The sequence below is a fragment of the Sorex araneus genome, chromosome 9, assembly GCF_027595985.1.
Source record: "Sorex araneus isolate mSorAra2 chromosome 9, mSorAra2.pri, whole genome shotgun sequence".
Lineage (NCBI taxonomy): Eukaryota > Metazoa > Chordata > Mammalia > Eulipotyphla > Soricidae > Sorex > Sorex araneus.
This window is the reverse complement of record NC_073310.1, coordinates 22380061-22397302: the sequence shown is the minus strand read 5'-3', so window position 1 is coordinate 22397302 and position 17242 is coordinate 22380061. Positions and strand designations below refer to the sequence as shown.

Genomic DNA, 17242 nt, shown 5'->3' with positions numbered 1-17242 from the left:
ATTAGACTGTTTACCCGAAACACCCTATTTTGAAATATAAGATATAGGGTCACTAGTATGAATTATAGCATCCAGTGGCAACACATTACAAGAGGAAAACAGACACAAAGATTCATTCAAAGTTTTGAGCCACAATGATTTTCTGATAGCTTTTTAAAATTCCCAATCCAAGAAATTCCTCTGAAAATGCATTTATAAAAGGATTTTTTAAATTAAATTAGAAAACTGAATGGCCAAATTCAGTTCAACAGGAAGACACACAGACAAACACAAAATTAGGGCTGAATCCTTCAAATGAGAGTTGGCCCTTCTTAAAATCAACACAGAAACTGACACCAGCATGAACAAAAATTCAACCATTTCCTCATCTTCTAGGAAAATAATCACCAGCCATTACTTTTTCTAAAACCTTTAGTAGCCTTGTACCTGTGAACATTTAATGACATTTCCAAAAAGATATACTGGACAATGGAACAGATGTGGTCCATAATTGTCCACCCAACATCCCATACAGAAGCATAACCTGTATAGAACTTGACAGGCAATATAGGACTGAATACACAAACATCCACCAAATCAAGCTCTCATGGCTGCCTGCTGGCATCAAATGGTAACAACAAAGTATCTCCAAAAGCCTGGAACTGTTTCCTTCTTTCTCCTGCCCTCTAACTCAGTACCAAGTGCCTAGATTCTTATTAAATTCATCCAAAGTCATTTGTTTTCCCCCAGATTCTATCAGAATTCTCATCTGCACTTCAGGAGGCACATAGCATCACTTGAAGTCAGTTTGATTTTCCATTGATTGTCTCTTCACAGGTTAAGTCTTCCCAGGAAGCCCTCATCTTGGAACTGAGGAAGTATAAGATGTTGCAATACTGTAGGAATATTGAACGCAATAATAGGATGAGATGAAGATCCTTTGACATCTAAAAATATCAAAAGAAAATAGACCCATGAAAGATATGGAAAATAGAAGGAAGAACACAATATATTCTCATGTACAGAGGGAATTTCTATGTTAAGGTCTTCAAGAGAAGGGGAGGGGGCTCTGAGTTAGAAATAGGGGATGGTTTCTAGGGACCTCTTGTGAGAACATGTCTTAGGTGACAAGGAACACCTGGCTTTCATCACTGTGCCTCCTACTTAGCACATAAAAGCAATTTCTCCTTAAAGCTGTCAGGGGCAAAATTTTCATGACCCCAGAATTACTATAGACCAGGAGTGGATTTCTTTAGAAAAAGAAGAGTTTTGGAGAGAGGCTAGTCATGATCCTTGTTAGTATGAAATGAAGATTCAATGAAGTTGATGCCAACCATTGACTAATAAATTATTGGACCATTGAAAAGAACTTCAGTCATAAAAAGCAATATTATTTATTCATAGCTAGAAGAGTAGTATTGATGTAGCTTTCAGGAGGAATGAAACTGAAAATATTGTCATAACAAAGAAAAATGAGATTCATAGAAAGATATGGTTTATGGCACCATTCATGTGAAATGACAAGAACAGACAATTCCATGGACACAGAATATAAAATTTTTTTTGGTGGTAAGTCACTGATGAGTATTAAATGGAAAGGGACTGTTGAAATAAAAGGGTGTTCCATTGGGGGGATATATATGTGATGGATTAATTGTGTTATTGGATGCACAAATCTGGCTTAAAAGATTAAAATTATGGAATGTGATTTTTATCAAAAATGCTCTCAAACATAAGTGTATATATTCCTTAAATATTAAGTTTAAAAATGTATGTATTCATATAAATTTTTACACTAAAATTAATGAATGTAAAAATGATTTCAAATAGTACAGAAAATTAATGTTGTGTATACCTACATAGTTCTAATTTTTTTCTGAAATTCAGAGAAAATTAGAAACAAACATGATAAATAGCTAATGTGAGAAATTAAACTTGGTGAATGAGAAAGGGTGTGTGATGTACTGTTTCCTTTAAAATGTATTCAATTATAACAATTTGAATTTAAAATAATTTTTAAAAAACAATAAAAATCTGAGTTCATAAAGGGGAGGAGCGTGAGGAAACAGAGTGGTTTTTGTCTCACTTCTCTATGAGCATGAACCACTGTGGAAATCCACTACACTTCCCACAAGTCGACCTGAGCCACAGTGATAATCAGCCTCGTCCTCAGGCTTGAGCCCAGAGATGGTCAGGGTCGCTGTGTTGCCAGACTTGGAGCCAGAGAAGCGCTCAGGGATCCCTGACGGCCGCTTATTGACATTATATATCAGGGTTTTGGGGGCTCTGCCCTCATGCTGCTGGAACCAGAAGACAGCATCATGTCCCCCAATGTCATTGCTGGTCCCAGTACAGGAGATGGTGACTGTCTGTCCTGGATTCCCAGACACTGAGGGAGGCTGAGTCAGAGCAGACTGGGCCAGACTTCCTAGAGAAAAATAAAACCACTCTGGTGAGCACAAGCTGGGCCCAGGTGAACCTAAGGAAGGGAGAAAAGGTGAGCTCAGATGTTCCCAGGTCCCTTCCCAGAGCCTCACCTGGGCCCTGACTGAGGAGGCTGAGCAGGAGAAGAGCCCAGGTCATGATGGAGATGCCCAGAGTGCTGCCTGCTGACACCCCAACCCTGGGCCTGGCTCTCTGCCAGCTCTTATCCCTCCCCTGCCCCAGAGAAGGGAGGGGCCTGCATGCAAAGCTGCTTCCTGCACCTGCCTCTGCTCACCCCTCTCTGGCCTGGCCTTGGACTCCAGATGTCTCAGGATTTCTTTCTTTTTTTTTTTTTTTGCTTTTTGGGTCACACCTGGCAATGCACAGGGGTCACTCCTGGCTCATGCACTCAGGAATTACTCCTGGCGGTGCCCGGGGGACCATATGGGATGCTGGGATTCGAACCCGGGTTGGCAACGTGCAAGGCAGACGCCCTACCCGCTGTGCTATCACTCCAGCCCCGTCTCAGGATTTCTTGACCGCAGGAATATCAATCAAATTTTTCTGACATTACTTTTCTCAAAATAAGTATTTATCTACACGTGATTTATAGAGAATAATAAATATGCAGAAATCCCTCGTGTTTTTGACCTTTTGTGTCTCTGGGACTCTGCTGGACCTTGACAACGTCTCTGTGAACACACTAGCCCGGGGCACCCACAGAGCTACTCTCTAGTGGGAGTTCACATTCCACGTTATTCTCTAACATTATGGAATTTAACTATCTCTTCAAATTCGTGCTAATGGTGATCTCTTTTGGAACTCCAAAGGACACATTTTTCACTGACCCCTGCCACACTTGTTTAGTGCATAGTAAAATATCTGCAGTATGGAATTTTTCAGGCAGCTTGATCAGGGGAACACCCACTTGCCCACCTCAGGGATGCTCCAAATCGAGGTAGTCTGAGCAATATTGTTTACAGAAGTAAACAATAACTCAAGGGGTGATACTCCCAGTTGTGTGTCCCAATGTTCCCTTTCCATTCTTGAACTTGACAATTTAAATTTCCTCTCTCCAATTCTCTTTCAACAAGGGTCAACACAGTAAATTATGTACTCTATTATAGCATTAAAAAGACAGTAGTGAGAGAAAAAAAGAGAGAAATACAATCTCAGTAAGGTATTTTATATGAATTTGCATAATCCAGTATTTTTTTAATTTTAATTTTTTTTATTAATGAGTCACCGTGAGGGTGCAGTTACAGAGTTTTGTGCCTGTGTTATAGTTATACAATACTCGAGTACCCATCCCTCCACCAGTGTCCTTCTCCATCAGTGGCCCCAGGGTTTGTTTCCCCCCCACCCGTACCTTACCTACTGTACTATCACCCCCAAAAGGAAAATATCTATTAAACACTTTAACAAACAGGACACATATCACAAGGAAGCACTTTAAAAAATGCACAAAATTTTCTCACTAAGGAAATGGAAATTTAAAATACAATAGATATTAAAATGGACAAATAGTATGTCAGAATGACCTCCCATCTATTCTCCCTTCCATCTTTATTGAGCTATTGTGATTTATAATACAGCCAATGCTAGTTTCCTGCATACATTGTTCCCTCATCACACCCCTCAACAGAAATCCACCTTCTTTCCACCAATGTCCCAAAGCACCTTCATCCAACTCCACAACCTGGACAGTAAACTAAGCTTGGTGCTTAGTCAACTCTCCATTTCTGTTGCCTTTGACTATTTGTTGCTCCATTACTGTGCACTTTTATATCCCATGAATGAGAGCAATCATTCTGTACCTGCCCCTTTCTGACTGACTTCACTCAGCATGATACCATCTATGTAGCAGAAAATTGCATGAATGGTTTCATCCTTTCTTACAGCTACATAGAATCCCATTGTGTATGTGTGTAAATACACAAATTCTTTTTTAAAGTATATTTTTATTTCAAAATAAAATGTGTGTGATCCAAATGGAGGTTTGATGTGTGTCCCGGTCGATCTCCCAAATCTCTATCCAACAATGTAAGCACGGCTGGCTTATGTTGTAGGGAATGTACATTGTAGGATCTCATTGTACCCTCATTAGAAAAACGAGAAATGCCTGTTAGTTTGGGCAAAGGCACTGTAAGCCTTCAGATGGGACTACTCTTTACTGGGTTAGAGAGTATGGATGTTGGGTAACATTCATCAGAGAAATAGAGGAAATGAGAAACTACACCAGCAACATGACACTGGCCATAACCAGGCCACCAGACCCTGTGCCAGGCTGTTTCACTCAGGGAGTCCCAGAAGGTGTGGGTGAGAGCACTCCCTGCCCCAAGGGACCCAGCCCCAGAAGCTGAAAACCTCCAGAATGCAACTGTCTCCCCTCCTCATGGTCATCTCCAAATCCTTGAGCCGAACCTGACCCCAAAATAAAACTATTTCTAGAATGCACGGCCATGACAAACACTACCCGTACTTTAAGAGTACCACATCATATTTAATGGGATTCAAATTAGAAGGCAACCAACCTAGATGGAAATATTATATTATTTTGGTTTTGCTTTGGGACAGAGATTGGGTTTCAGGATGGAAACACTCAAAATAGGTAGGAGGTATAATGGTGATGGGATTGGTGTTTGAGTATTAAATGTCATGAAATATTGTGAACTATTTTATAAGTTAAAAAAAAGAAATTGCATGGTGTAGATTAACTTTCATGCTGAGTAGAAGTAGACATCAGGTGTGACTTGATGGGCACCTAGGGGGGCTGATGGGACATAGGTATGTGCCACGCAAGGACTCATTGCAGACTTTCAGCCCTAGCCTTCAGGTAAGTCACCCAGGGGTCCATGGCCATATTTCAGACGACAGTGTTGTTTCAATAGGAAACAACACTGTCGTCTGAAATTGCCCTACGTTATGACCAATATCTGCTTTTCATGCAAGAGGTCAGATGAGAGGACTAAAAGAAGACTCACTGGTCTCAGGGACCTGGGAAGAGAGAGTAGCTCAGCTTGAATCTTAGTGATCAAGAGGGCAGACAGTAAGTTTTTGTTCTCACTTCTCCTTTGTTTTTGTCACTGTGGATAACCACCACTATAGCTTACACCACAGTAGTACTCAGCCTCATCCACAGATTGGATGTTTGAGATGGTTAAGTAGCGGTCTGCCCCAGAGCTGGAGCCTGAGAAGCGATCAGGAACATTGTCCCCTTTGCTGAAGATTCCATCACTACCAACTTGCATCAGGAAAGTTGGGACCTTGCCTTGAATCTGTTGATACCACTCAATAAGGAAATTGTGGTGGTCCTGGCTTAAGGTGCAGGTGAGCTTGGTTGAGGCTCCAGGTGAGGCAGAGGCAGAAGGGGTTTGAGTCAGCGTGGGTGGAGCACAAAATCCTGGAATAGAAAATAAACAATAATGCTGATTTCATCAAGACAGGTCAAATACTCCCCAGGACTGTGCCTGGAGGGAAAAACAGGAGAAGGAACCCCTTAATTTGGGGACGGTCTAACCTTGAGAGAAAATGAAGGGCAGGAGGTAGAAGGGAACCCAGGCCATGGTGAGAGGTTTCTGATCCCGCTCTCCTAAAACCGCCCTATGCACTGGTGTCTCCTCTCTTCTCTGTGTCCTCTCTTCATGCAGTCACAAGAGGGTGGAGCCTTGAATGCAAATCTGTTTTCCATTCATCATTAACCTCAAACTGACACTTCTGTGAGGTTCCAAATAAAGCATCAGCTATAGGTTTTTCATTTAGGAGTTCATTCTATTATGAAGTATATTTAGAAAAAGCTTCAGACACCTGTTTTTTCACTTGAATGCAGCCCAAGGGACTTAAATGTACTGATCATCAAACAGCACTCTTGCGCCCCCTAGAGGTTCCAAGATGAATGCCATCCTCCTTCTGTGGTGGTGGTTGAACAGGACAGCATCTCTTGAATCTTAAGAGGGAGAGAGCCACACCAAATGAATGCTCTCATATGCAGGATATATAGAAATATAATGATGAGATAACAAATTCCCAAAGACAGTCGTAACGGAGAACTTGAGAACTGGTATTCAGTAGAAGACATCTCCCTTGAGGAGGCTGGGATAGGACAAGGAAGGAGCAATATCTATGGGAGAGAGAGCTGACACCTTGGAACATCTTTGGGTGTTTACAGTTCCTCACTATCCAGTTCAAGCTGGAGGGAGGGGTCATATTTCCAGTCATGTCTTTGGTATGTCTGCACTGTGATTTGCCTGCATAAGGGATGGAAGTGTTGGGGGCCAAGACTGACTTATACTTTGACACAGGTCTGACAGCAGTTGTCATGAGGCTGAGCATCTGTACCTGGGAAGGGACCGTGGGTATGAAGCAAAGTTGGAGTGATCATGGTTTTATCACGCAGGAGGATCCTCGGTGCTGAGCCCTGTGATCGCCTTTGTGATGTCTGGCTCAGGGGAACGAGGCTTTTGGACCACACTTCAGGGGTTCCCTTCCTGGAAAGGCAGCTGGGAAGTCGGTGTTTTCTGGCTTGGGATGCGATAGGAACAGTGGAACAATTTGGGCTGGGTCTCTGGCCTGCAGTGACATCGGTGACATTCTCCTGTGAAATTCCCCTGGAACTCAGTGGAAACTTCAGGATAGCATGAATTAGTGAGGACCACTCTTTTCGGGTTACTGGGGGAGTTGGGCATCGAACATGGAACGTGGCCCTTATTTCTGCAGCAGTGGGAAGCCCCAGGACTTTAGTTGTCTTCGCATGAGGGGCAGGGACTCAGAGACAGCTGGGACCTCCTGTTCCATCTCTTCTCTGAGCTGCTGGGCACATGGGTCCATCGCAAAGGTCCAACTCTGGGGATAAAGGAAGGTGGAAACATCTATGTGGAAGAAGCCTTCAACCAAGCAAAGTAGGTGGTGCTGGAAGATGGTAAAGTGTTGTGTATGAAACCTTATCAGCAACAGTACTGGTAACCATATACAAAAATGCATGTTTGAAAAAGTGACTCTTGAAAAGTAGGGTGAGGATATGGCATTGGTGGAAGGAAGTGGATACTGGTAAGTGAACCTTGCTGAAACATTATAGGCATGAAACCCAATGATGAATAATTTTCTAATTTCATGGTGAGCAGCACTACACTGTAGCATTATCCTACCATTGTTCATGGATTTGAGCAGACACCAGTATAGTCTCCTTTGTTAGACTTGTTACAGTTTTTGGCACATGGAACACACCATGGGGAGCTTATCAGGCTCTGCCGTGTGGGTGGGATACTCTCAGTAGCTTGCCAAGCTCTCCAAGAGGGTTAGGAGGAATTGAACCTGGGTAGGCCACGTGTAAGGCAAACGCCCTATGCGCTGTGCTATGGCTCCAGCCCTTCATAATTAAATTATGAGCAAATTAAAAAAATGAAAAAACAAATTATACTACATATATATACTTTCAATGTTTTGACATAATTTTAATGATTATTTTTTAAATTTCCATTCTTATAACTCAGCAGTTTTAAACTAGTATCACCTATGAATCAGGAAAAATAAAATAAGTAATTTCAGATCCCTAAAATCCAATTCTTTGGTAGTTACTCTTTTGATTACAAAGTTTCTTGATGTTGCTCTGAGTTTATTTTGTTTGTCACTGTTTGCACCTCCTGGAGTGTGCACCGTCTCCCTCCTCAGGCTGGAGAAGGTCTCTATTAGTATCACTTTCACCAGCCAGTCTTCCTATGTCTGTTATTTCTACAACTTGGAGATTATTTCTCTTTCCATTTTCAATGAAATGCCTCACATTTTCCCTTTTTTTAATCTCCATTTATTTTTTCCATTTTTTTGGCGATGGCTTATGTTCTATCTTGAAGTTCTTTGATTGGGTTTTCAGCATTCTTTATTCTGCTTCTATAACTTGCTACTGCAGTGTACTTACTCCTTCAATTTCACATGGATACATTAATATTTTCATCACTTTTCTCAGACATAGTGAATTAAAAAGGTTTTGTTATAATCAACATTGTTGTTCTGAGGTCTTCAAAATAGTGGTGAAAAATTAAAGGGATTTTCTCATTATTAAGAGGTTTGTGGGTGCTAATGATGGAGCTTCAGATTCTGGATCATCTGAGAAGTGAGCTGTTACACTTTTCATAGTATCAAACTTCTATTTCTGCCTCTGTTGATTTCTTGCCACTTCCACTGCCTGGTGACAATATTTCAGCAGGAGAAACAGGTAAAGTTAGGTCTCAAGTTCTAAAGCTCGGGAGTCATAGGAAAATGGTAGGTCTCCAGTGAGAATCTGTGGGTTCACAGCATGAAATTGGAGTGTGTGAGGTAGGTAACTAAGAGCGGGTGTGGTTGTGAAGATGCTAGCAGGTTTAGGGTGGAACAGATGGGTAAGAGGAGAAGAGGTGCCATCCTAGGACAAAATAGTGAAGTGGAAGAAGTATGTAGGCCTTTCCCATAACTGTAAAATTGGAAGACAAACCCCTAGATTTTAGATAGAAGCCAGATCATTAGTGAATGTTACTTAAGCTCCCAGCAGATAACAGGAGAGCTAAGCAGCCACAGTGAGACTCTGTGGGTTCACAGCTGGAAGTTAGAGTGTGTCAGGTGGGTGACTACTTTGATGGCAAAGGTTCTTGGTGTTGCTCTGAGTTTATTTTATTTGGCACTGTTTGAACCAAACAGTGAACAAGATTCATTCTAACACACCAGTGTGAGAGCTGGTGCTTGCTGCTCTAGTGCTCAAGAGCCAAACTGAAAAGTCCAGTCCAAGGCCATTCTTGGAGCAGGGCTAATGATGGGAGCTTGGAGCCCCTGGGTATTGAGGACTTGGTCATCTTAAGACAGCCCCAAGTCAAAATGATCTTTGTCCTGAATTTATCAGTGCACTAGCATCTCGGCCTCAGGAATGTGTTAGACAAAATAGAAAGTTGTGTTCTCAGTTGACCTAAGTTAGAAACCCTGTCTGCTTTTGTATGGTTGTGCCTTCAGAAGGATTCAGGATTATTTGGTTTACAGGAAGCAGTGTCTACAGTTCCAGGTTCTGTGGGGAGGACAGGGAACAACACAACCTAAGTCTCTGTGATCAAAAATGCAAGGGTGGAAGGTTTCGTTCTACATCTCCCCTGTTTTCATCACTGTGCATAACAGATTTGGTCATATATGGCGTGGCTTATGCTACAATAATATTCAACCTAATCCACAGATTGGACATTTGATATGGTTAAGTAGCGGTCATCCTCTGAGCTGGAGTTGAAAAGCGTTCAGGAATATCATGCCATTTCTTGTGATGACCCCCACCATACATCACAGAGAAAGGGGCCTTTCCTGGACTCTGCTGATACCACATAATTGTGAAGTCACTGTGCCCCCTGCTGCTGGTAAATTTGATGGAGGGTCCCAGTGATGCAGTTGCAGAAGGGCTCTGGTTCAGCACTGGGTGAGCACATAAACCTGGAAGAGAAAATAAAGGACAATCTGTAATGAAAGTAGATGCCTCTTTGTAGTGTGCATCAGGGCAAATCCAAGGGAGGGCCCTTGAGTGCCTGGGACGCCTTTCCTATGGAGAAAATGAGAGAGAGAAGGTAGAAGGGAACCAAGTTCATGGTGAAATGGGCTTTAGGAGCTCTGAAGAAAGCCCTGCTTCTCTGTTGCCTCCAAGCTCCTGTCTGATTGTCTCTTCATGCAGTCACAGAGGGGAGCCCTGAATGCAAATCTATTCTCTGTCCCCACAAGACTGTGTCTGTCTCAGTCATGTCTGAGCCCAAAGTCTAAAGATATCAATATTGTGATTTCCAAAGTTGAAAAGAAAAGGTATGACTCCGGATTTCATCATGGGAATTGCCTCTATTCTAGAACTATCTTTAGAGGAAGCCAAGTGGGAACAATAAAGGTCAGTTATTTATATGTATACATCTTTATATAAATATATATTACATATTATATATTATATATCATATACAATATGCCAGGAGCTAACCTGATCATTCACCTCTCTGTGTTTTTTGTTATCATTTATTTTATGAGTCACACCTGTCTTTGCTCAGTGTTTACTCTTGCGCTGTGCTCAGGGATGACTCCTGGTAGGCTTGAGGATCACACGGAGTTCCAGAGAATCAAATGTGGGTCAGTTGTTTATACAACGCAGGGGTCTTGCCTGCCTGTCCTATTTTCTGGCCCCATTTGTGGCCTCTCTACCCAAGTAACTCAGCTATTTTTAAGTAACAGGTGGAGCTCCCCTAAAAGATTTGCCCTCAAAGTCTGTTACTACAGAAAGATGTAGTATACACCAGCACTGATGAAACCTAGTTAATAAAATCCATTGTTCATCGATCTGCTCGAGCAGGCACCAGTAACATCTCCATTGTCACTTGTTATTATTGTTTTTGGCATATCGAATATGCCACGGGTAGCTTTTCAGGCTCTGCTGTGCGAGCAGGATACTCTTGGTATCGAACCAAAGTTGGCCTCATGCAAGGCAAATGCCCTACCTGCTGTGCTTTCACTCTAACTCTTTGGAATACTATATGATTGATATTCAATCATGAACAGCTTTGTAATGTTCTAACTCACAGTGATTCAATAAAAAGTTTTTAAAAAATGAAGATAAAGAAGATTGGATTCAATAATGGGGTGGGGAGAGATAGATTGATTTTTTTTTTAAAAAAGTAAAACAGATATCTATGAGAGTGGTATAACAAAGTAGTCAAAATACAATGTAATAGAAAGTATGGGGGAGACCCTTACTTTTAGAACCTAAGAGAAAGAGAGTGGGCTCAGGGTAGAAATAAAGACCATTTTGAGGTACCTTCCCTCTCAATGTCTGTCACAAGACACATTTGGCTTTGCTGTTGTGCCTACACTTTATCACCTTGAGACAATCTTTCCTCTAAGCTGATTAATGTGAAATTTTCTGGATCTGCAGTACCATGTTATCCAGCTATGTTTTTTTTTCCTAGAAAGACATGAATTTGAGAAACAGACTAATTTAACATTGATTATTCCTCTCTAGAAGGTAAATGAAAATAAAATTTCCTTAATTGTCTATATTTATTTTTCCATGAATGGTAATATGAACCAAATATATTCTTCTTCTACATTTGAAAGTGTCACTTTACCCGTGGAATTTGAGAACACAGGTTAACTGATACTTAAAAGATTGGCTAATTAAACAAAGGATTAATGGTTTAACAAAATGAATGCTAGTTATGAAATTCAACATCACATATTCAAAACTAGGGATAAGATATTGATGATACATGTTACAAGATGAATGAATGAATCTTGAAATCATTGTGTTAACTATGAGACATCTAATGGAGTCATTCATTAGATCATTAACATGAAATCAGATGAGGCAAGTCCATTGATAGTGAATAAAGATTTGCATATGGTGAAATGCTAAGTAGGAGATCAATAGGGTGGTACTAGAGATGTTTGATGTATTTTCTTAGGAGGATAAATATATTATATAAAAATCATAAAATTGAATGTGGAATAGGAAATTTTGTGGATATAGGAAAGCTCTGAGTTATATTCATTAAATATAGAATGTAAATTCTACGCAACAAAGTACCCAAAATGTGTAGCAAGATGCTAATTTATCAAAGAGTTCATAACTTAATTTGGGGCATGCTGATATATTAAAATAATTTAATTAGTAAAATATTTAACAAACAGCAAATATAGCAAAGTGTTTAAATTAGTGAATAGAAAGTTTACAGGAAGACTCACCTCCCACAGCTACCACCATATTGATCACTCACCAGCCCTGCTCTAGTGATTTATGACTAAGTCTTTGAGGAAATGCACTTGAAACAGATACAATTCCTGGAAATACCAGTCCTTGCAGGAAAACTCTGGGGTGCCCCTGGGAGGCAGCCACACCCACAGCCCACTGCTGCAATCACACCAAGGGTTCAACTGCACTAATGCACTGATATTCTCTCAGAGATGCCAAACTTCGAATAATTCCAGGCACTCCAGTGCCCAGAGTGAAAAATGGGGAGTCTTTTCGGAGTCAGGGTGGGGAGTCTTGCCTCACACCTGCCCCAACATTCAACCCCATCTCCCCTATGTGCCGCCATGTCAACTCATTGACCCAGACAATGAATCCTGAATTAATCCTGAAGTCTCTAGACCCACAACACCTCCTAATTAGTCAATACTGAAATTCCAGTAGTAGCACAACAAATTGTATGAGAAAGTAACTTAGAAACCAACTAAACTCAACAATCCAAAGCAATAGCACAGGAGGCCCAATGGCAACAAACAATTCTTAGACAAGGACATAACAACCCATGATCATATATAACAAGGTAAAATAGATATTTATACTTATTAATTTTAGTATTGAAACCTTGTTATCTAATCACCTTTAACTCTAGAGTTGTATTAATAGTTGTGGCTTTTGTCTACATTCAAATAAATTAAAAAATTTTAAAGATATGTTAAAAAGTGAGTCACACCCACAAACTGCCCCCTGGTGTCATATAGTCTCATTAAGGACATGATCAGTGTCAGAAAGAAATCTCCCAGAAGAGAGCAACATAGAACAAAATGCTGGAGAGATGCCTCCAGATCCTGGGCCAGCTGTCTTAACTAGGGCAACTCAGAGTGGGGCAGGTTGTTTACCACCCCACCCCAATAGAGTCCCGGGAGTGAAAAACTCCAGATCTCAATCACCACCATGGTCACGGATGCTCTCCCCAGGATCGGATGACTGATTCTCCTGAATAATTGTATTCTAAATTTTAGAATTCCTAGGGTGAATGTGGCCATTCGACCTCTCATACTCTACACCACTGATGTAACAAGAGTAGCACACAATGTTTGGTGGGACCAGAAAACAACCAATATCATGTGTGCATCCATATAGATGCACACAACGAGGCTCAAATCTTTTGAAAACATGTTAGTAATCTCTTCTACATGGGCTTAATGGTTCCAGGATGAAATATAACAATCTTCATACACTGTCCTCTAAGGAAACCCTATGGACCATTTTTAACAGATTTTTCAAAACAAGCTATACAAAATTAAATATTCCTATTCTACTTTGTGTGCATGGTTTGGATTTGGGGGTGAAAATATTAGGATTATGGTGGTGAGAAGGTGCAATGGTGGTGGGATTGGTATTAGAATATTAAATATAATGAATTACTGTAACAACTTTCATCATCATCATCATCATCATCATCATCATCATCATCTTCATCATCCCGTTGATCGTTGATTTTCTTGAGTGGCCTCAGTAACATCTCCATTCATCCTAGCCCTCAGATTTTAGAAGCCTCTCTTTACTTGTCCTTCCCAAAGGTGCCACATTGGAGACTCTTTCAGGGTCAGGGGAATAAGGCCCATCATTGTTACTGGTTTTGGCATATAAATACATCACAGGGAGGTTGCCAGGCTCTCCCATGCGGGCAGGAAAATCTCCATAAATTGCCAGTTTCTTCGAGAGGGAGAAGTAGGCTATAAGATGTCACACGACTGCTGGGAGCTTGATTTTATAGTCTCTGGATGTTGGCTGTTGGTGGGATTACACCAACATAACAACTTTATAAAATTAACATTAAATAAAAACAGATTTGTTAAAAAGAAAAACCTATATAAATTCAATGTTTTTTTAAATTCATTAGTTTCTAATTATTTCAACAGAAAATCATTAATTAAAAATGCCCTCCAAGTTTAGGAGAGAAGGACCAAGGGAACTTTCAGCAGTTTTTGTCTCACTTCCCTGTGTACAGCAGCTACTGTGGAAAGTGTTACTACTTGTATATGCGATACAGTAATAATCAGCCTCGTCCTCAGGCTTGAGCCCAGAGATGGTCAGGGTCGCTGTGTTGCCAGACTTGGAGCCAGAGAAGCGATCAGGGATCCCTGACGGCTGCTTATTGACATCATATATCAGGGTTTTGGGGGCTGTGCCCTCCTGCTGCTGGAACCAGGAGACATAGTCATATCTCCCAATGTCATTGCTGGTTCCTGTACAGGAGATGGTGACTGTCTGTCCCTGAGTCCCAGACACTGAGGGAGGCTGAGTCAGGACATTCTGGGCCCAGGTTCCTGAAGAAACAGAAATAAAACACTGGTGAGTTCAGGCTGGTTCTGGATGGACCTGAGGAGGGGAGAAAGGGTGAGCCCAGATGTGCCCAGGGTCCCTTCCCAGAGCCTCACCTGGGCCCTGACTGAGGAGGCTGAGCAGGAGAAGAGCCCAGGTCATGATGGAGATGCCCAGAGTGCTGCCTGCTGACACCCCAACCCTGGGCCTGGCTCTCTGCCAGCTCTTATCCCTCCCCTGCCCCAGAGAAGGGAGGGGCCTGCATGCAAAGCTGCTTCCTGCACCTGCCTCTGCTCACCCCTCTCTGGCCTGGCCTCTGATTCCAGATGTTTCTGCATTACTTTAAAAATTAATTATTATTACTTTTTATTTATCTTGAATTGTTATCTTATTTGGCATTCATAGGGACATGGAGGCCACTCCTAGCGATACTCTGTTAATTGGCCTGGCAGTTTAAATATCTGAGCAGAGACATGCCATGGACCAAATGTACTGTATGGTGCTGCGGACCATCAGGGCCACCATTGTGGTGCACTCAGAACCCAAGGCCAAACCCAGGAGACTTTTCTTGTGCCAGGGATTGAACCAGCAATAGACTACCTCTGGCACCTCTGTAGTTCTGCATAGCATGACTATCAAACACATTAATACTCCTTGATATAAATTTTTCTCATAGAAGCATTTTGATACCTGATTTGCACAAGAAAATAAATACCCTGACATCTCATACTTTCGTGACCTTCCTAACCTTCGGGTCTTTCCTTCTAATGTGACTGCGTCAATGATCACTCAGTTCGGTGTCACTCCAGGAAATGCCCTCTGGTGAGTCCCATGTTTCAGGGTCTCTCAAACATTGGTTAAGTTACGCTTTTGTGTACAAACCTGCTCTTGGTGGTGGGTTGTTGGTGGTGAGTGTCTCAGGTACATTCTTGTTGCTCTCCCAACCACACCTGCTTATGCTGAAGCATCTGTTGTCCTGAGTCTCAGGTGCAGATTTTCACTCCCAGGTCACCCACACACACACACCAGGGAGGGAGATCTTTCAGCAAAAAAGGACACCTGCCAGGAACATAGGTTTTTGTCTCTTTTTCTCTTCAGATATCCTTTGAATTATCAACTTATAACTTTACTTTATCTTACTTTGATATTTAGCCAGAGTCAAGACTGAACTGTGTATCCCACAATAGGTGTTGCATGTAGATAGTCATCAGAGAGACAGAGAAGCCAAGGCTCGATATCTCTGCATTTCTATCTGTTCAGCGAAGTATTTATAAACAGTCATATATCCAAGAACCTCATTCCAATTTGTCTTTTCCTTTTTTGTGACTAGGCCACAAGCAATTTTTCAACCTTCTTGGGTGGTTTTCTTCTAGCTCACTACATTCATAGATATGTGATCAAATTTCTATATGTAAATACTATATGCTTGTAAGTTCTCTTCCTGTAACTATGGATACTAAACATAAAAAACCAACATAATACTGCATCCTTCTCTTTATTTCATCTATAATCTTCTAAACATAATGATAGATTCTCATCTTTTTCTGCACTTATGACTAAGTTTGGGTTCCTTCTTTGTTAGCACAACTGGAACTACAATTCTTATTATCTCAACCCTACCAGGATGCCAGAGTGTCTGCTCAGTCTTTAAGTCTCTTAGTCACTGAATTTCCTCATTTATAGAGGATTCGCTTGTGCTATCTATCAGAAATGATCTGTAGATAGAAGTGCAACAAAAATAGATCACTCAATTCAATGCACTTTCCTGATTTCTAGAATTATTCTTAGCCTTTCCAAATGATGTCTACTTTGGGAGTTCTACTCTACCTTCGAGCAGCCTTTTCAAGTTTGCTGAGCTATTTTGGTTATTAACATTTAAATACAAACTTAATGAATCATTTAATAAACTACCTTCCTCCCTACCCTATCCCCAAAAACCCACGAGAGCCATTCAGAGCTTGGAATGCCTGCCTTGCCAGTTTAATCTCTGTCTGGTACCTCTACGGGTGCTGATTATGATCCAGGAAGCTTTATTATTTCAAATTGGCAGCTCTGCTGTGTGGATTCCCAACTCCATAAGCAACTCCCAGCCATAACATAGTCAAGTATGTGTGTCAACTCCAAACTTAATGGAGAACAACCCCAATGAACAGTATAAGATGTGTGGTACCAGGCCAGGAAGGGCAGCCATGAGGAGCACTTAGTGCTGAAAGCTCTGCCACCTGATATACACCTACAGCGAGCACCATAACTCAATGGAAAATCATCATAGTCAGTGTTTCTATGCCCACTGCCTCCCATCATTGTATAACCACCTCTGCAACATCGAATAGGGAGGGGGAAAACATACTTGACAGCGTTTAAGAAAAAGAAGACTATAATGTCAAGTTAAAAAGTATCAGTGAGGTCAGAACCCCATTTGCAGCGCCCCCTCCCCCCACACCTTAATTTAGGTATAAACTCTGAGAACATATAAACAACAACTTTTTGAATCCCTAAAAATGTGGGTGGTCACAGAAGGGAAACAGGGAAGACAGCCACATTTGAACTAACAGTGAACTTCCTTTTTTTCCCCTTCTGTGTTGTTGCACTCAAGGAAACATAGCAGATTGGGACAGTCCACCCTTACATCCCTTTAAGACAAACTTGGTGAGAAACAATTTTTGAGACTTTTGAGTTATTTCATGTAAGCCACAATAATGATAGTATCAGAATAAAGGCCTTCACTGCCCCCTGGTGGCGTGAAATGGCATTACCAAAATTCAAAGAAGACGCAGAATTGAACCGATTTGTAAT

At 41.3% G+C, this 17242-nt stretch overlaps 2 gene segments (V, D, J or C); both read right to left on the bottom strand.

The window, feature by feature from the left end:
* Positions 1-5486: 5486 nt before the first annotated feature.
* Positions 5487-6000, bottom strand: LOC129407092 (immunoglobulin lambda variable 4-3-like). The segment is given in 2 exon segments: positions 5487-5806; positions 5924-6000. Coding segments are annotated over 2 exon segments (366 nt in total).
* A 3607-nt stretch (positions 6001-9607) lies between these two features.
* LOC129407091 (immunoglobulin lambda variable 2-18-like) lies at positions 9608-14608 on the bottom strand. The segment is given in 3 exon segments: positions 9608-9837; positions 14119-14451; positions 14563-14608. Coding segments are annotated over 3 exon segments (609 nt in total).
* Between the last annotated feature and the right edge of the window lie 2634 nt (positions 14609-17242).